Consider the following 21,129-nt stretch of genomic DNA (forward strand, 5'->3'; position numbering starts at 1 on the left):
ATTGAAATTTCCTGAGTATCTTCCCTCTAGAAAAGTTTATCAGCTGACTTCCTTCTATGTCTCTTGTGTTCATTTCTGCTCACTTATTAGAGTAATATTAAATGAAGCCTTCTTGATTCTTTTTGGTTTTTTATTTTTCAAAATAGTTTTCATGATCTAAGCTCAGCATTTGGGGTTTGTTCCATAAAGAAGACTCTCTTATTAGAGGCCGAAGAGAGTTATTAAGCAAAACTCTGGATTTCATATTGAAGTTATATAAAAACTAGATCACTGTCCTTCTGCCCAAGATGATGGCTCAGGCATAGTTCTAACTAAGACCTGAGCATATACTTTATAGATGGATTCAGTTTAAGTACCTATGAAAATTAATGGCATCTTTCTGATAAGGAAAAAAATGGATTTTGGGTGAATTTATTACATTATCTGGCACCAAATTCATCCCCTATTCTAAGCAGTTGTTTATTCACTCTTCATTAGCAACCTCAAAAATAAATTTTACGTGTGTGTGTGTGTGCGTGTGCATGCATATATACATTCTCAACTGTTGCTTTAACTGTATTCGTATGACATGAAATTACTTCCCATGTGCCTCTTTTCTTATTTGCTACTATCGATGTATTTATTGTCTGCAACCATTTTTTGCTCAAATGTCTTTCTGAAGTCTGGGGATAAATATTAACATATTTATCTTTTGTTCTCCTTCTAAGCTTAAAACAGCATATGAAAAAATTCAAGGTTTTGAGTCAGTTCAGGTCACCCAGTTTCGGTAAGTAACACAATGACTTTGGAAAGGCATCTCCAGAATTGTACTGTTCTCTGTTCCTGGTGACCTTGGCAGAAAACAGGGCAGAACTGGTCTTTATAGCAGGATTCTTACTCACTGGATAAGAATTTGTGATGCTTGGAAAAAGTCTGAAGAGGAAAACCTAGATTCTCGTTTATGTGAGTTTAGGACCTTAAATATTAAAGAACATTCTCAAAAGCTGTGGATCAGAGTAGAATTGCAAAACCACAGTAGTAGGGTAGAAACTAGGAAGGAAGCAGATCATGATGCACGTGGGCGAGAAGGGGTGAGGGCTGGGGGTGAGGGTTGTGGGTGGCAGAAGGGTGGATGTTCTCTTTCTACAACCACAGGGGATATGAGGTTTCATAATTGGGAGCCAGGATTTTGTGAAGTATTATATTTTTGTGTACATATTATGCATACACCATAGTTCAAAACCCAGCAGTCTACAGCAAATAAGGAGATATTTAGTAAATTATCCTTTTGTTTATGCTTTGATTCCAAAACTCATTTGCTCAGTTAGCCATGTGTACCTTAGTTGCCAACTGTTAACAGCCTGCTTCATAGAGGAAGTGGCTTTAGAGGTCAGAGAATTTGACTTCTTATGTATTTTTTCACGGTTAACTTAAAAACATCCATAGGAGATTTTTAACAGCATTTGCTATAAATATGTTATCCCGAGCATTGTCCTTTAAGTCATTCCATGTCTTTCTATGAAGTCCTACATTAATAATTTTTTTCTTTAAAATTCAATGCTAGGGAAAACACTGCTATTTTTTTTTATATTGAAGTTTATTTAATTCATTATATTTCCTTTTTAAAATGTGTTGTCCATGAACTCACAGACAAAACCGAAACTCAATCATAGTAATTTTTGTATTCAATATTCATATTTTTCTTGTATTGGTCCTGGTTTTCTATTTGTACTTATAACTTATATTCCATCGTGTATATCTTCTAAGCTGTCTTCAATAATTTGTAGACAAAATCACAGTAAAAGTAGGCATAAGCCTATGAAAGACAACTTTTAAAGTTTTACTTTTTACATATATAATTTAAAATAAATTGTAATCTCCTACTGTCTCAATTTACTTCTCTGTCAAATAGGACAGTTAATACTGGGGAAACTGATTTAACTTCATTAAATCAAACAAAATAATAGATAGGAGAATACTCTGTAAACAACAGAAAGGCCATTTCGGTGAAAAGCCATGTGGCCATCATTACACAAAAGGGTGTTTGGATTTATTTATACATTTTGAGCAAAATTTCAAAGTAATGATTAAGAATTTGAGCTTTGGAGCATTAGAGGTTCCAATCCATTGATTATAATTAATAATTACCTCACTCAACTTTACTTTGGGCCTCAGTTCCCTTTTCTGTAAACTGGGTATAATACAGTGCTTATCTCATGGCTTATTATTGCAGGATTAAGTTAATTAATACATGTCATCTCGTTTGATTTCATGGCTTTAAACACACCTGCACAAGGTTGTTTCCCAAACTTATTACCAAACTTGGCCTCTTCCCTGAACTCCAGACCCAAATATCCAACTACCCACTTGACATCACCGCTTGGTTTTCCAGTTGGCATGTCAAATGCAACCAGGGTCCTCCAACTCTCCCCCTCCTAACCTATAACCTACTTTTCCCTCTATCTTCCCTATTTCAGTTATTGTGATGCTATTCTCCCAGTTGCGATTTGCATAGACCAAAATCTTGAAGCCATTATTTGTTTTAATTTCTTTTATGGAGGTGCGATTTACATATAGTGGTGTGCCTAAACCTTAGGTGCGCAGTTCAATCAGCTTTGACAAATGCTTCTACAAGCACCTTCCTATTACGACAGAACATCTCCTCCACCTCAAGAGTTCCCTTGTGGCTTCTTTCATCGGGCATCATGCCTTTGAGACCCAGCCTTGTTTTTCTGCTCATCAGTGAGTCCTTCTTTCTTACTGCTCAGTACTATTCCATTGTATGATATATTACAATCTGCTTTTCCTTTCTTTCGAGTCATTCTTGACTGATCTCTTTCTCTGACACCCACAGTCTGCTCCATTAGCAAATCCTGTGTCTCTATCTTCACATACAACCTGAATCTGACCACTCCTCTCCACGTGTACAGCTACCCAACCAGTTCAACCCCCACCAGCTCCTTCCTAACTGGTCTTCCTGCTTCTCTGCTTGCCTCTCTTCAGTCTATTTTTTTTTTGCACAGCAGCCAGAGTGATGATCTTAAAAATAAACCTGCTCACACCACTACCTTTTAATAAAGAATAAAAATTTTTAATGAAGAATAAAATTCCAACTCTAGGGTCCTGTGTGTTCTGGCTCCTGGCTACCTCTCCAATATCATCTCCTCCCCATTTCTCCCTTGCTGATTGGATTTGGTCATGCCAGTCTTTTTTTTTTTTTTCTTTTTTTTTAATTTTAAAGAGATTTATTCTGAGCCAAATTTGAGGATCATGACCCAGAGCCTTTTGAGCAAGTGGACCCGCTGTGGCTGGGTTACAGTTTGGTTTTATACATTTTAGGGTTTAGGGAGACAGGCATTACAGGTAAAGTCGCAAATCAATCCGTGGGAGGCATACATTGGTTTGATCTGAAAAGGTCTTAATGCCGGTCTTGAAGTTTGTCAAACTCTCGCAGGCATTCTCCTTCCTGGGGACCGTCACGAGTGCTGGGATGCTGTACCATTGTTCTTTGCTTCATGGCCTTCTTTTCTCATCCTTCAGGCCTCAGATTCAAAGTGGTGGCTAGTCATTTCCTCCTTGCCTTGCTTTCCCCACGAGGGGGTAAGCTCTGTGAAGGCAAAGACCAAATCCGTCTGGTTTATTCCAGGGGACCCGATGTTATGCACACACAGAGAAGGCCCTGAGCGATGGAATGAGTAGACATAGTGAGTCTCATTTCTCCTTGCACGCAGTCATTACGGGGATGGAAGCATCACTGCCGGGTACGAAGTTGTCGGTTCCAGCAGCGCATCCGAGTTGCTATCGGCAATCGAACAGGTGGCAGCGAGGGCCAGGGCAGATCTTCGCAAGCTGTTCCCTATAGAAGACAGCTCTTTCAGAGTGTTCAGAAAAGGTAATCCCGGATTCACATCCTCTGCTTAGGTTAAAGGAGTCCTATAATTATTAATAGTAGCTCATTTGTGTCCTCCGGCAGTAGATTGGAGATGTTTCGATAAAGAATTGTTCTCCCACTTTCAGTAGAAATAGGCAGGTTGTTTTCCCCCCAACCCTGATGAAACCCAACTCCAGCTGACTGTTTCAAATTCCTGCCATTCGGTGATCTGATCTCCCACCTCTTGGTGTAAACATTGTGGAAGACTGATTTCACTGCAGGCTGTGGTGGATTCAATTGCACAATAGTTTACTGGCATACATGTTAAAAGAGCCCTGGAGCTGACAATATTCCTAAGTCACAATCCAAGGAACCAAAGAAAGAATGCATATGTCCATGTCTTGAACGCACATAAACACACACACATACATGCCACGTTTTTTTCTTCAGGTTTTTTTTTTTTTCATTTTACTTCTTTACAGTCATAATCTTAAGCCTCTTCTATCAAAATTCAAAGTGTTTTCCAGGTGTCCAAAGTGTCTAGACACTTAGAACGCAGCAATGGGGAAAACAAACAAAAATCATAGCTCTGGGGATCTTCCATTCAATGTTTCCATCTCCCAGTTCCAAACATACTAATAAAATATAACTGCAGGCTAGCTGCAAGAGTAACTTGTGACTGGTCGCAATGTGAGAAGCTTTTAAAAGGGGTACAAGGTAGGAAATATCACCCCCAAATAGCAACTGCCCATCTTTTAACCAATCATTTACTGCTTTGTTCCAAAGTATCTTGAAAAATTTCTGGTTTTCTAGAGTTCCCTTGAAGAGAGAGACTAATTCCTGGGAGTGATCACATCTTGCCTTATTTTCACCTAATACTTGCCCATTAAAAGTGATATTGGAAAAAAAAAAAAGTGATATTGGTGGCACAGGTCCAACACCTGGAGGGAGGAGCCAGCCTCAGGGAGGGTGTGGCATCAGGAAGTAGTAAATGGTGGTGCTGAGATGAAGCTGGCCACCAAGACAAACCTCTCCAACTTCTCAGAGGTTTTGGACAAACCTCTCCAAAACTTGCCTGGGTATTATCTCTAAAAATTCAACCTCTAAAGCATTTAAACACTACTGCATGGTTTATATAGAGGGCCAAGATATTCCAGAATCCTTTTTCCTCTCTGTTTTCATTCTTTCCCAGCCCTGTGTAACAGCAATATCTTTGGATTTGGGTCTAAGGATGATGAGTATACCCTGCCCTGCAGCAGTGGCTACACCGGAAACATCACAGCCAGGTGCCAGCTCTCCGGGTGGCAGGTCATCAGGGAGACTTGTGTGCTCTTTCAGCTGCAAGAACTGGAGGAGGTGAGGCATTTCCACTTTGTAGACTTGCCCTGGTTTTGCATTGCTCAGTAGGCATCTCACAGGGGGCATGGCTGGGTAGAGGGTAAATGTATCTGTCTGTAGCATTGGCCAGTGTGCAGAGGGTGAGGGTGAACCCAGAGAGCATGGCATGGGTGACTGCATCTAGGTAGCAGCCCCAAAGGTCAGAGTGCATGGTTTTGTAGGGGAGGGGTGCTGCAGAGGAGCAAACAAATGCTGAGGAGGTCTGTGATGGATGGTGGAGCAGCAGCTGAGCTAGCCTAGGAAGTCCAGAAGTCCAGGGAATCAACGAGCAAAGTGAAGGTGTGAGTCAGAAGCCAGTAGGCATGGTACCAGTAAGGATGTTCGTGTATCAGAAATAAGGGCAAAGGAGTGGGTCAGGCAGAGGTGAATCACATAGAATGACAGGACTGCAATGGGACTTAAGGGTCATCTCATTTACCCACCTCCTTTTACAGATCAGGAAGCAAAAGACCCAGGGGCCAATGGTTCCCCTGGTAGCAACAGTGTTGAGCTAGAAGCATGGTCGCTTTATTTCCAGTCCATTGCTGTGACCGCCACATCAGGCTGTCTTAGGAAGGTACAAGTACTAAGACAAGGTGGATAGACAGAAGGAAGTAAGTGATCAGAAATCAGAAGAACTCAAATCATAGAAAAGAGGGACCCCCAAGTCCAGTTCACAAACACTGTTCAGCAAGTAGATTCCACAGTGCGCAGAACTTCTGTCCCAGCCAGAGAGCCTGCTACTGCAGCAGAGAACCCAAGAAATAGTGTTTATTAAGGCACTGTTTACTACTCCCCTTCCAGACCCCTGAATCCTCATCTGCAAACTGGGGAGGAGGCTTGGGCCAGATGGCCTGTGTGTCTATTCTTGCTCTTGCCTTCTTTGCCTCTGTTCTGGACACGAGCAGTAGTTGGGACTAGTTTACCCCACGGTGTGAGGGTAGGTAGAGCCCAGTGCCCTAAACAGAGGATGGCATGGTCAGCCGAGAAGAACAAGAAGGGGAACAGGTAGGATCTGGGCTCCTGGGTTGGCTTATGTTGCCTGGAAGGGAAGACCCCTCTTTCCCTGGTTTCCAAGTTAGCCTAGTGTAGTGGAAGCAGACAGGAGCCTCAGGAAGAAGTGAAACTCCAAATCTAGTGACAAAATGGAGGCTGGCACAAGCCCAGTAGTCAAATCTCTCTATAGATCCCTCTGTCTTCCCATCTTACAGAGGATTCTCAGTGTAGTACAGTGGGTATAACTGAGGATTAGTACCAGTAGACCTCACCCTGCCATTTCCTAGCTTAATCCTCTTTGGAAGGTCACCAATCTTACTGAACATCAGTTTCTGTATAATTAGAATAATAAATTATAGGAAAAAGGTTTTAGTGAATCTTTTCATGTTTCAGTTTCCTTAGCTATAAAATGAAAATAACAATGGCACCTACCTTCAAAAGGTGTTGAAAGGATTCAATCAATGAACCCCTGGCGAAGCATTCAGCACAGCATCTAGAACACAGGAAGCACTGAGTAACAGCCATTGTTATTATTGTTACATAATTATCCTATGTTATAACTCCTCGTACAAATGTCAGTTCTATGTGGCCAAGGCACCTGATTTAAATTTGATGCAACACCAGCATTTCATTGTTTTCAAGAACCTAACCATTTTTCTTTCTAGAATGTCAGTGTGTTTGCGAGCAATGACACTAAGGCAGCTGTGTCATCCATAGTGCAAAATCTTGCAGTCCTCATTCAGCAAAGCCTGTCAACCACAGCTGGGAATCTGGCTTCGGTGGTGTCCATTCTGGGCAATATTTCCTCCCTGTCACTGGCAGGCCACTTCAGGGTGTCCAATTCAACGATGAAGGTATGATCCGCCTATGTTGGAGAGGGCTCATTTGAAATGCTCAATCTTGCAGAAGACAGGGCAAAAACTTTTCTATCACTGACTTTTATCCTTGTACTGGGAAGGACAGAAGAGCCAAGTAATAGACCTCGTGTGAGCTTTACTGCTCTGTCTCTCTGCAGTATGCAAGGAACTCGCAGCATCAATACTGTGAGTTCCAAGGAAGACGGAGCTGCCCCTACACAGGCTGCCTGGGCAGCACCTGGCTTAGGAAGGGATGAGCTTTGGCACCATGTGTCATGGGCACCAACTTTGCAATATGTTTGCAGTCTATAATCATGTTTTTCTGTAGCCATAAACTCTGACTTTATTTAGCAGTGCGTATGTTAAGAACTCTCTTCTCTCAACTGGGGAATTCAAGATTTAATTTGTATATTTAAAAATTAACTTACAAATTATACAAACCGATATTTAGTCCCTGTAAGAAATGCAAATAAAGAAAGAAAAAGAAATTATCTGCAATCTGGTCACCCTAAAATAGCTAATATTTACATTTTAGATAACAGGTGCTCAGTAAATATTTGTTTAATAAATATCCTTCCGAACATTGTGGATATATACATTTTATTAATATATAGTAGAATATGTAATATTTTACATGAACAGGTCACATGTGTATTACATAATCACAAAATTACACTTAACTATATATGGCAAACATTGCGACAAAGATCACATTAAATATGCATAAGTTAAATTCCTGAAATAAAGAAAAAATGCTTGGGTTTGTTTTTTAAAAACCTGATCACATGTTTACAAGAGACCAACTAAAACAAAATAGCACAAAAAGGCTAAAAATAAAATGAAGGGTAAAGAAAAAGGAAGCAAACACAAAGCAATAAAGAGCAGAGGTTTCCTTGGGGGGTGGAAAGGCACACTATGGGATTCTGGGCTATAAGCCTCAAAGGGCCGGGTTAGGTAGGACTTGACAGATGCCTGCAGCAAAATGTCTGGAAGCCAGAGCCATAAGCAAGAGAGCGACTTCTTTGAGAGAAAGTAGTGACTTTCAAGGAATTGCTTGGAACAGGAATCTTTCAAATTAAGACGGACCTTAAAAACCTGTACAAATTCAACACTTCTTTGTTGCTTGGGTCCATGTTTTAAATTTTTTGTTCTATATTCTCCCGTAGCAAACACAAAACATAAAAACTTCAACATCTATGATGTGAATTTAGAATTTCTGATGTTAGCAAACATCATAATAGCAAACAAACATCCTACGAGAAAGCAGTTCAAAGTAATGTCTCCGTCTTTGAGCTTCAGCCTGAGAGCAGTGTTGTCATTGTTGCCATCTTAGGGAGAAGAAAATGCACGTGTGCAGCCCCAATTGCAGGACTTTTTCTCCTCCACGGGGAAGCCCCAATGTGCTTATGAATGCCCTGGGGTAGTGATCACCCTGGAACTTCTGTGATTTTGTTGACCCAAGTCTCTTTGCCCAAAGCTTCAACTGGGCTGAATTTAATTAATGAGTTCTAAGGTGGCTCATCTCTGAGCCAATTTTTCTGGGCATTTTTCCTATACTTAATACTAATGACTATGCCTTCTTAGTCCTCTTATCTGTTTACTCAAAACACAAACTGACTTTCATCCTTGTATTCCAGGAAGTCATCAGTATAGCTGACCATATCCTTAATTCAGCCTCAGTAAGCAACTGGACAGTCCTACTGCAGGCAAGAAAGCATGCCAGCTCACAGTTACTAGAGACACTGGAAAACATCAGCATTCTGGTGCCCCCAGAAGCCCTGCCTCTGAATTTTTCTGGGAAATTCATTAACTGGCAAGGGATACCAGTGACCAAGAGCCAACTCAAAAACGGCTACAACTATCAGGTTGAAATGTTTCCCCCAAATACCTCCATTCCCGTCAGAGGCCACGTGTCAATTGGGTCAGACCAATTCCAGAGGTCCCTTCCAGAAACCATCGTCAGCATGGCCTCGTTGACCCTGGGGGACATTCTACCCATCGCCAGAAATGAAAACGCTCAGGTCAATGGGCCTGTGATATCCACTGTTATCCAAAACTATTCCTTAAATGAAATTTTCCTGACTTTTTCCAAGATAGAGTCAAACCTGAGCCAACCTCATTGTGTGTTTTGGGATTTCGGTCATTTGCAGTGGAACAATGCAGGCTGCCAGCTGGTGAATGAAACTCCGGACACCGTGATGTGCCGATGCACTCACCTGACCTCCTTCTCCATGCTGATGTCACCCTTTGTCCCCGCTGCTGTTGTTCCCATTGTAACATGGATCACGTATGTGGGACTGGGTATTTCCATTGTAAGCCTCCTCTTGTGCCTGGTCATTGAGGCTCTGTTTTGGAAGCAGATCAAGAAAAGCCAAACCTCACACACACGTCATATTTGCATGGTGAACACCGCCCTGTCCCTCTTGATTGCTGATGTCTGGTTTATTATCGCTGTCACTGTGGACACCACGGTGGACCCTGCCGGAGTCTGCACAGCTGCGGTGTTCTTCACGCACTTTTTCTACCTCTCTTTGTTCTTCTGGATGCTCACGCTCGGCCTCCTGCTGGCGTACCGGATCGTCTTGGTGTTCCATCACACCACCCTGCCTCTGATGATGGCCATTGGGTTCTGCCTGGGCTACGGGTGCCCTCTCATTATCTCCGTCGTCACCGTCGCCGTCACACAGCCTAGCGATAGCTACAGAAGGAGAGACGTGTGTTGGCTGAACTGGTCCGACGGAAGCAAGCCTCTCTTGGCCTTCGTTGTCCCTGCACTGACCATCGTGGCTGTGAACTCGGCCGTGGTGCTGCTGGTTCTCAGGAAGCTCTGGAGGCCGGCTGTTGGAGAGAGACTGAGCCAGGAAGACAAGGCCACTGCTGTCCGTATGGGGAAGAGCCTCCTCATCCTGACCCCTCTGCTAGGGCTTACCTGGGGCTTTGGTATAGGAACAATGGTGGACAGCCAGAACCTGGCTTGGCATGTTATTTTTGCTTTACTCAATGCATTCCAGGTGAGAACAATAAGAATAACCTATTACGTTGTCGGGTAATTGGAATATGTACAGAGAACTCAGGTTGGTGAGACCACGCTGGGGAGATCATCTCATCTCCCTGCCTCTAGCAAGACTGGAGCCCAAACTGCACAGAAATAGTGAATAGGAAAAAAAAATCCATTTCTTTCCTCAATAGTTACTGTTATACCAGAGCAGAATATTGGGCTTCTTCAGTAACCCATTGCTGGGCTTTAACTCTGTAAGAGTTCGCATAGCTTACATTAATCCTTCTTGCTGCTGTCTCAGTCCTCTTTCTCGCGTGCAGACCTCTGAAAAAGCACACAGGGAAAGGGGAATGAATCAGGAAGTTCCTAGAGTACAATAGAGCAATGCCTAGCAAAGGTCAACCAGCAGCCTGTTTGTGTAAATAAAGTTTTATTGGAACACAGGCAAGTTCATTCATTTGTACATGGTCTACGGCTGTTTTCACTACAACAGCAGAATTGAGTAGTTGCAACAGACACTGTATGGCCAGCAAAACCTAAAATACTTACTCTCTGCCTCTTCGCAGAAAAAGTTAGCCGACCCCTGCCTCGAGGATGGGTTTTGCATGCCACAGTCAGGGGACATTCAGAGAGTAGGTGGACGAAGTCATCCTCAGGTTTTGATGAATGTGGAGAAGAGGCTTCAGTCTTGGTTTAATGCAGGTTTTTGTCAGACCAGCTCAGACAATGACGCAGGGAAAGGGTGGTTAAATGTTTGAGCGCTGGAGTTAAATAGGTCTGGGCTCAAATGTGTCACTTTGCTAACTGCGTGACCTCTAGCAAATTGCTTAATCTCTCTGTCTCTCGATTCTCTCATTTTTCAATGGAGATAATAATAATATTTATATCATAGCATACATGTGAGGATCCAATGAGATAATGTAGAACTTTTGTTGGCACAGTGCCCGGCACTTAGTAAATACCCAATAGGTGTTTCTTAGAAGTGACTGGTTCTGTACCTTTTTGGCATCCAGAGAGTGTTCGGGTGGCAGTACAGATGGCAGTCGTAGAGGGCAGACACCCAATGGCGACAAGCGTAGGGAACTCCCGTTGGGGAATGGAAGGGGATATGCTGTCTGAACAGGCACCAACGGAAGGTGCTCTGACCTCGATGAGGATTCCAAGGGTTCCCCAAGAGCTGCACCGCAAGGAAAGGGTGCTGACAAGTCACTCCCTTCCACACCTGCTGCCATCATAGATGCTTAGGAGACCTTAAATGCCCAGTCTAAAGAAAGACTAAGACACAGAAGCAAATGGAAGCTATTTGTTTCGGGTTGGAATGGTACAGTAGGGGAGACTGAAGCCCCGTGTGCAAAACTTCGTTCACTCAATCATTTATTTACACATTCAATTAAAACAATTTTTTGAGCACTTTGTGTTGTGGCATGCACTGCCGAGGTCACACTGTGTTCCTGCCTTCAAGGGGCCTACAGTCTAGCAGGAAGACAGGCAAGGAAACAATTTCAGTGTTGGGTGGTAGAATAGTGTTATGTATAAATGCTTTCTTTTCTGGAATAGAAAAATATAATACATGTGATTTATTCCTTTTTTTTTTTTAAAGGGGTTTTTCATCTTATGTTTTGGAATACTCTTGGATGGTAAGGTACGTGCGTTTATTTCTCTCTTTACCCTCTGACCCAGGCATCTTTGAGCCTCTCACCTTCAATTCTGAGGCCTTTATTCATATAGTAAGAAGTTGGACTATGGATACTTTTGTAATAAAATTCGATGATTTTACAAAAGGTAGGCTCAGCCAGGAGACAAACGGACTAAATAGTCACTGCTGAATAAGCTGTATAGAACTAATCAAACACATAATGAACTAATCAAACACAGTATGGGAAAAAAAAAGGAGAAATCATCTTTATCTTTAATTTTTCTAATTTAAATCAAGGTATGGCAATAATTCAATAGAAAATTTACTTTCCTAAGGAGTGAATTCCCTTTTGCTCCTTTAATTAGTTTACCCATTTACTTGGAATATGCTGAAAGATATATCTACTTCAATATCTGTAGAGTTTTATACAGTGAATGTTAAATAGTCTTTCACATTAAATAAAATTCCTAAAGAAGAACAACCAATTTAAGTGAAAGATAGCAGAATAAAAAAATTAAATAAACTTGTTTCCTAAACCCAAGCCTTGAGAAATTCTATCGAGAGAGGGGAAGGTGGCAAGCTAATAGATAATAGATGTGGAGTGTTTGTTTTAATAGGAAGATAAGAATATTTGATAATTAGAACAATTGTTGCTAATGATAGCAACCATTTTGCACGTGCACAAACCCTTACTTACGAAGAAGCAGTTTGCTATTCTTAATTGTACTAAATAATTGCCTTGTTTGTACTATTCACATGGTTAGGAAACCCTTTTCTTCAAAGATAAACTTCAATTTAGTAATTATTGCCAACTGCTAATGAGAATCTGAATTATTACGGCTTTTGGTACTGTTCTTTGTTTAATTCTAGTTTTGTTTATAGGTGAAGAGGCGAAGAAACTAATCTTTCTATCAGCTATCCAGTGATGGCCTATTAAGTGCTTCTAGAAAGTATTAATAATGCTATTAAATAAGTTTCAACCTGCAGTTTGTTCTTGATTTGTTTATAACTGCATATATGTATCTCCTCAATATTTCTTTGTTGCCATTATAGCTGCGACAACTTCTGTTCAATAAGTTGTCTCCCTTAAGTTCTTGGAAGCAAACTACAAAGGTAATTATCTCCTAATTTCCTACTTCCTTGAACCCAATGCTTGAAGTTTCAATTTTGTATTTTTCTCTTAATGCAGTCTTGCAGAAAGCCCCCTTCTGTGTAAACCCCTTGAGTTTTGGTCATTATATTCCTGGTGCCTGGCATGGGACCTGGCACATGGTCGATGCTCAGTAGAGTTGTTGAGTGAGTGAGTGAATGAATGTGAAGCTTGGGAACTTGGAAGGATGGTCAAGCACAGAGGTGTGTGGGTGTGTGTTGTGAGCAAATACCTTTGAGCAGTATCACTGGTTTTAGTCTGATCTGCTTGCCAAAATCCAGAATTAGCAAAGCCCTTTCCTCCACCTGACTTTCTGGACCTTCTCTAGACCATTTTTTTTCCTTCTCTAGAAAAGTAAAGGGGGAGATCTTGATTCATTTCTCATATATAAATTTGATCAACTTCTACTATACAAAATGCTGTCTCTGAATTTTCTATCTTAGGCTGGTGTCACTGGCTTTGTCTTTTCTATTTTTATCTCTTAATTATACAAACTGACAAGTTTACATGACAGCGAAGAGTTCCTATTTCTTTCTTTGCCACGTGACTGAAGGGATATAGTATAAGGATAGTATAGTTAGAAACAAAAGTGCTTGCATGTATATTTTGTATTTTCTGTGTTAATTTAGACTTTTCTTTCTTTCAGCAAGGCACCGATCACCGTTCAGAAAGGGTTCTAAAGCAGAGATTTCTGTGTTTGATAAAAGTCAACTGACTTAACGGTGTGCAGACCTATATGGGCATTTAGAGATTTTTACAAGTGACAAAATAGTCTTTTGAAATAAAAATCAATGAGGAAATCATCCTCTGGCATTGAAAACTCTTCCTTAGTCTGCATTTTGGAGTCGAAGGCACTGCTGTGAATTGGAGAACAGCAACTGTGAGCCAGCAGACCTGCTCAGTCTTTCTGACTCCATAACCAACCGATTGGCTGTATGATCTTACAAAAGTCACTTTGTCTCTTTCAGTTTCAATTTTGTCCACTATAAAAAATTAAGTGTTAGACTAGTTACGGGAAGCAAAAAGTTTTAACATCCTGTGATTTTGCATTTTTTTGTCTTGAAGAACTAAAATCCCTTGAGCCAGAAAAATGTGAAGCTAATTGAGTCACCATCTTAACTTAAAAGGAGTGGTCACAGCACATGTGGCTACATCAAAGAAAAGCCTTTAGTGCATATAAACAGACAGACATTCCCCACCCTGCAAAGCAGGAAATCAGAATTTTTATTATTTAAAAACAAAAGAGAGAAAAGCACCCTGAATTAAAATAAAAGCAAAAGAGGAAATGCTTGCTGGTGTTTGTCCCCAAACAGTGCCTAATAGTGCCGACATTTTCCAGAAGGCAGCAGTGGTCAGTGAGAGCTTTGACGCTTCTGGATTTGAACCCCCTCCCCAATTTTGTTTCCAAAGTAGGTGATAAAAAAATGAGATTTCGCTATGTGACTAGGTGGCTCATTTGCTTTAAAATCAATATCCATTTGCAAAAGACAATAGGAGTATCTGTAATTTTCTGAAGGAGTTTGAACGAAAAAGCAGGACCCTAAGTTATGGATTATGAAGTGAGGGAGAGACAGTATTCAGTGTGAATATTCCTGTCGAGAAACTCACGTGTGAGTGAAAAGGGAGCGAAGGTTGTAACCAAATGTGGACACAGGAACACTAAGTAGTGACAGGCGAGAGTTGACGTTGGCAGGATGTGACAAGCCCATATGTTGGGAGGGATGGGCCGGCAAGGAGAGAGTCTGAGAACCTGAAAACAAATGGGAGAGGGAGGATAACGGACAGGAGAGGATTCCTGGGAGGGCAGGTTGAGCGGTCAGACTAAGGTGGCAGGATTAGCTGCTTCTCTCTCTCTCTCTTTCTCTCTCTCGTAGCTTCTTCTCTGAACATGGGAAGTACCAGGTTGATGCAGAGTGAGTCATGTATACAGATTGGGGTCATGATGTTGAGAGATCAGACCTTAATACTTTTTTTTTTTAGTAGGGGGCAAGGCTGTCTACTGAGAAATAGCAAAAGGGGAGGTAAAGCAGTGGGAATGTGATAGCCAGTGAAGGGAATGCATGAGAGAGGAGGCCAGCAATGGTCTCCTCAGCAAGGACCTTCCTCAAGTCACCAAAACACTGTGGGGACCCAAAATCCTCTCCATGCTGAGGACTCAGGGCTCTTTCTTGACCCTTCATTGTCCCTGGCCATGTTCTCTGTAATTCTCCAGCAAGACACAGACTCTGGTGGCCTCTGCAGATCTCCCCTACCCCCTGCACCCCCAGAATAGATTTATAAAGCCACATCTTAGTTTCAGTGACTCGAGTCCTGTTATTCGACTAACTGCTTAGACTCACACACCTTCCCAGACCACATAGAGCGCCTGAGGGTGTTGCAACCTAAGATTCCACTCTCCCAATGGGGCAGGATGCAGTTTTAAATGCAATGATTCTGACTTCAGAATTTTTTGGGGGGGTCATAACATTGTATTTTTTCTGAGCTCTGAATTCTAGAAAATCAATTCTTTTGCTTTTAAAGTTTAAGTGCTTTTTATTCCTATCTCTATAACTTTTTTATTTTTTAAACCTCAATGTGGGGTAGCCACTTATATATCTCGGTGAAAATTGGGTTCTGCATATTGCAGATGACAAGGACCTTGTCTCCCATCTTGATTCAGTTCCTTCATGACATGGACTATAGCAGGGAATGGAACTTATGTCTTCCGATATTTCCAGTGCCTAAAACAGTGTCTGGCCCACAAAGGCACTTAATATGAGCTGTTAAATTAATGAATAAATGAATGATGAATTAATGAGTAGGAAATGATATAATGTATCTAAACACTTTTATCTTTCTCCATAAGTACATGCTCTTTTGTTTTAAATATTTTGTTTCAGTTTGATAATTCAGTTATTAAATTATTGAACTCTATATGGCCTCTGCTCCAATGACTAGAAGATTATTCACAAAGAGATCTGAATGCTAAGATGTGCTAAGTCAAAGCTCTACTGGAGACCATTTTTGGCAGGAGAATTGGTTTTTTTCCATGGATCTCTTTTAGTGACACATGTTGAACCAAAGAAATGTAAGCATGGACATGAAGAAGGATATCTCCTTTAAAACTATTTTCTAGTTTGTTGTCAGAAGTTGTAAAAATATACAAGAATGCAAAGTTCACTTGGAAATAAGTTCCTAGGCATTTGAAATAGATTAAAGCAGAAAAGATAGTAAGGCATGGATGACTCTACATTGTTGAAAAGAGAATAACACACTATGTAGATGGAATGAAGGCTCATTAATGACATCAAGAAGTCAGAAAATATAGACTGAAACAATGTTGTTACACTAATAATACTAACACACTAAAAAAAATTGCCATTAATGTCCAAATAACTTGTTTTTCTTTTGTGCAGCAAAACTCATCAGATTTATCTGCCAAACCCAAATTCTCAAAGCCTTTCAACCCACTGAAAAGAAAAGGTGAGTTACAATAAAAGCAAAGGTTATGAGAGGTGTGAAGAGAGAATATGAATACATTGTATGAAGAAAATTCAATGGCAACGTTTTAGAAATTCATGTGGGAAGTGTGAGTATATCAGCAGCCATGTATGCAGAGGTCATCCGAGTTGGGCTCAGGGCTGATGGAACAATGTTGGTAATTTGATGTTCATGGAGACCAGGGTGTGCCATTATATATTTTCACCACAGATTATCTCCATGTCCTCAATTAGATATTATATACATCTATGGCATTGGTCACTGAAGCCATGGGGTGAAGGCATGTGGCTATTCTAACACCAATGTGTCCCTGCTAGAGAATGACCCTCTGTGCCAGCCACTGAGCAGCAGGCATGTGGCCACCTGCTTGTGCCCCAGTGATGCACGTACCCTCCCCCCAACGTGTCCCCAGGGAGGGGGCAGCCACACCTGCCAGGTGTAGAAGAGCACTGTCTCCTCTCCCTGTGATATGCATTGGCTCTATGTTCATATACTGGTGGTTGCTAAAGCCTGTGATATTCAGCGATGAGTCGACTAGTGTTTAAACATCGCAGATAGTATTTTTGGAGGAGAAGGGTGTAGCCTGGACTAGAGGCAGAGACATTGCATTACAAGGTGAATTGAAGTCAGACTTAAGAGCTCAAGTCCCATTTCACAGAAAGTTGTGTTAATATCATCATTTAGGTAGGAAAATGGGCAACTCATTTTAGATTCCTATCGAAATTATTTGAATTCCAGATGCCTGGAGAATGTGCTCATCCAGAGCCCTTGGGCCCTGTTATCACTGCCACCAACCAGCCTGAGTGCTTTTTACACACCTCTTTACCTTTTGGGGCATTTGTTCTTCATCAGTAAAAATCAGAAAACTAAGAGATCACTAAGGTTCCTTCCGGCGATGACATGCTATGATCTCAAATCTACTCTATCTCATTTCCCAGCAAGATCCGAAAAGCATGGTGCTTCTCTTCTCCGGTGGGAGGTGCCTGGCAGTGCAAGCTTCCAGGTGTCAGTGAGATGCTGTTCCTCTCCACCAACCGTGTTTTCCGTCCTCGCCTTCCTAAAACTGTTCCCAGTTGTCAGAAATTCCACAGGCTGAGTTTCACCTTGGTCTCATGCTTGATTCCAACATAGTAGCAATAATTCTTATCCTTTCTTTCTTCCCCCCTCAGGTGATTATGCACTTTCTCATATTGGAGATTCCTCCAAGGATATCATACTAACTCAATTTTCATCAACTGAGTAAGACAAGGAACCATAAAATCAAGGAAAAAACTCTGGAACAACTTGACATTTAGAGCTAAATGTCACTGAAGAAATTATTCTCAGTATTGGGTGGGATTTTCTGATTTAGGAGTCTAGGAATAAAACAAGAAGACCTTAGCGGCTTTCTCTCTGCCTCCTTTGTCTTCAATTAAGTGAAGAGAAAATTTATTTCTATGTGGATGATTCAAAGAAATTGCTGTGGAAATGCAGAAGAGTATGTTGTGTTGGAAATAGTGTCAGTTGTACCTTCTTCTCATGATCACAAAATGTGGTTCTCTTTTTCATAAAATAGCATTATTCCCATGGCATTTCCAATCATCTATATTGGAGTAAGAAAATGTTATGAAATAGCTTTAGATAAATTAATGAACAATCTATTTTCAAAAGTCACTGGTGCAAATTTCCTAGAGAAGAGTCATTTCCTTTCCACATTTTCCAGTTGGATTTTATGTTCATCTTTGCTTCTTAGGTTCAGTCACTTAACTTCGAAAGGTAATCAGAAATAATATGAAAACTTCCACTTCAGATAGCTTTGCAGCCATTTATCAGAAAGTATATGTAGTAATGCGATTTGATTTGATATGTAATGTAGTATTTTTCACCTGGTCCCCAACCCTGCAAAGTGAAGTGTCCAGGCAGACCTAATGCAGGGGAGAGGACATGGGGTCTTGGAGAGGTGAAGTGACTTGCTAAAGATTGTGAGGCCAGTAATCTTTTAAAAATCCTAAAAATTGGGGATTTTTAGGATTTTTTGGTTTCTAGCCCTTATCTATAGCCCCATAAAAGCCTTAAAAATCACCTACAATCCTAAGAAATATTTGTGAGGTTAAATATCTGGTTCATGACTCCCAGAATTCTATCTATGTAAAAGGGAAACTGAAGGAGGATTTAGTTGTCTGCTTCCAGGGAGCTACCTTAAAACATCCCGATTTTCTTTCACAACACACAGTAGGTACTTTTTGGAAGTTGTTTTTATATATAGCTGGTGTGACTTCTGGGTGAAACCCAGAGCGGCAGGTGAATGAACGTGGTATGAAGCACCATTTCCCTTCCATACTTCCACCACTTTGAGCCCACTGAGGTTCAGCCCTGACCACAGTGCACAGAATAAGCAAGGCTTTGGATTCATCCTTGCTGTCTTGGGAGTTGCAGAGTCTTAGGGGTATCTCTTAGCCTCTAGACATGGAAAGCCTTCATGATATGCAAGTAAAAAGAGCATGGGGAACTTCTAGTATTAAGTGGGGGATTAAATAGGCACACATAGGGAAAATACATATTTAAAGTTCTACAAGGCAGCAAGACTCAGCACAGATCAAATACAAAGTGAGAGGTTCAAAGGGAATGACTGAGGAACAGTTAGATGATTCCATCCCCACAAAGATATGCATGCACCAAAAGAGAATTTTATCAGAAGGATTTCCCTGGGGAAAGCTGCTCCATAGTCCTCTTCATCTTACCTACTTGCAAAGGTGAGAGAAGGAGGGATGCCTGCCCCTGACCTCATATCTAGTAAGAGAAGATTTCTCAGGTAGCTTTCAATGGGACTATAAAAATTAGAGTGCATGGCTGCCCGGGGTCTGATTATTGCCTGGAACTATGGCTACAGCTCTGGTAGTAGAGCCCTGAGTGCAGTCATAATTGAGAGTAGCTAGCCTGTGTTAGTAGTAGCTAGCTAGTTAGTGTTTGTCAGAGCAATGGATTTATGTGCTTCCCGTGGGCCATGGCAAGACATGCAAGAGAGAGAGAGCCAGCATGGGGCTATCCTGGGTCCTGTCTGATAGGGCCATCCAAAGAGGTGGAGGGACCCTAGCATCCAGGAGTGGGAGGTGAAGCTAGAATGTAGGATGAGGAAGGAGTCACAAGTGACCACCTGGAGTACAGAAGAACCTGCCCAGGTTAAAAGAATTGCAGGTGAGAGGTCAGGGCTACGGGAATTTCCATGGGAGTTCTTGAATGCTTCTTCACTTATTATATCCAGTTATTATCCAGAAACCTCAGTGCCCATGATGGGGTAGAAGGAGAGTGAGAAAAACTAAGCAAAAATGTCACCCAGCAAGGGAACATGTGATAATGCAAGTGGCCAACCCAAAGCAGCACTCAGCTGGGGAAGGGAAATTTAATGTTTAATTATTGTAGTTTCTTATTATTATACGAGACTGAGCATCCTAACCGCCAAACTATTCATGTTTAAAGTGACTAAAATGTTGTTAGTACCTGGGCATGGTGGGGTTATAGCTGGAGTATATCTGATGGGAAGAAAAAACTTCTGCCACGAAATCAATTTTATGAGGATGACAAGAGATGAAAAAAATAAAAGTGTTTTTGATCATATCCCATGTGTCATGTTCATCTAATCCACTGATTACACATGCATTCGCCTCAAAAGCTACTAAAGAAATAATAAAATGATCAGAAGAAGAGAAAGGCATTGTAATCATTTTCTGTTGCTGGGTTTTCTATTATAATAGTTTATTTCTATTATGATAGTTTTCTGTTGCTGCGTAAAAATATTGCCACAAACTCAGCAGCTTAAAGCAACATACATTATCTCAGAGTTTTCTTGGCTGAGGAGTCCAGATGCAGCTTAGCTAGTCCTCTGGTCAGGGATGCATGAGGCTGTGATGAGGGCGCTAGCTGGGCTGTGTTTTCATCCACAGGCTCAACTGGGGAAGAATCCACTTATGACTCATTCAGGTGGTTGGCAGAATTCATTCCTTGAGGTGGTGGGCATGACAGTTGTGGCTTGTTGCTGACTCTTGGCTAGAGGCTGCCCTCAGACCCTAGAGACCCTTGCCACATGGGCTTCTCCACCTTGGCCACTTATGTCACTAAGCCTGCAGGGAGGGTCTCTAACTCCAGTCTGCTTTTAGGACAGAGTCTGGTATTATATAGGGGTATCAGGGGAAAGACATCCCATAACTTTTGTCATGCTCTATAGTTAGAAGCAAGTCTCAGGTCCTGGCTATAATCAAGGGAAGGGGTTTTTTAAAAGGTTTGAACATGAAGAGGGAGGGACTGGTGGAGGGGACAGGCACGGACCTCCAAGGACAGGGAGTAGAAGAGAAGGTAATGGCAATGCAGCTGTGGAAAGCAGGTGGAGTGAATGTTAACTGACTTAGAAAACCTGAGAAAATTAAATATTAAGCCAGAAGTGGGGACAGCCAAGAAGCAACCTGCTTTTACACTGCAGAATTTCCCAAGAGCTCAAGACTTGGCAACACCGGGTAACTTAAGAAGTGGTGGGAATGTGAGACGGAACAGCACCACTGGCTCAAAGTCAATTTAGGAAGCAATTAGCCCCCCAGATTCCTCCCCAACTCCAGGAGCCAAACGAATGTCTTTTCCTCCACCGTAGCAATGGATTATATGGAGATGTGGGGAGAGATGGGATACCGGCATGGAGAGACATCAGCATCAGTTGAGGGAGGTCGTACCATCCTGAAAACAAGGGGTTTAGTGAAAGTTAACATACAACACTGGAACTGGGAGTGGTGGCTCACACCTTTACGTAATCCTAGCACT

At 41.6% G+C, this 21,129-nt stretch overlaps 1 protein-coding gene across 1 annotated transcript in view; it reads left to right on the plus strand.

Moving 5' to 3' along the window:
• The window catches only part of ADGRF1 (adhesion G protein-coupled receptor F1), a 36,989-nt gene extending 19,268 nt beyond the window's left edge, over positions 1-17,721 (plus strand). The window contains exons 8-16 of the mRNA XM_012744836.3: positions 708-766; positions 3,711-3,871; positions 5,043-5,206; positions 6,889-7,077; positions 8,718-10,091; positions 11,679-11,720; positions 12,768-12,827; positions 16,260-16,326; positions 17,514-17,721. Coding sequence (XP_012600290.3) covers positions 708-766; positions 3,711-3,871; positions 5,043-5,206; positions 6,889-7,077; positions 8,718-10,091; positions 11,679-11,720; positions 12,768-12,827; positions 16,260-16,326; positions 17,514-17,587 — 2,190 coding nt within the window. The 3' untranslated portion in view covers positions 17,588-17,721. The remainder of the gene's footprint in view (positions 1-707; positions 767-3,710; positions 3,872-5,042; positions 5,207-6,888; positions 7,078-8,717; positions 10,092-11,678; positions 11,721-12,767; positions 12,828-16,259; positions 16,327-17,513) is intronic.
• Positions 17,722-21,129: the final 3,408 nt, after the last annotated feature.

Source organism: Microcebus murinus, chromosome 5 (genome assembly GCF_040939455.1).
Source record: "Microcebus murinus isolate Inina chromosome 5, M.murinus_Inina_mat1.0, whole genome shotgun sequence".
Lineage (NCBI taxonomy): Eukaryota > Metazoa > Chordata > Mammalia > Primates > Cheirogaleidae > Microcebus > Microcebus murinus.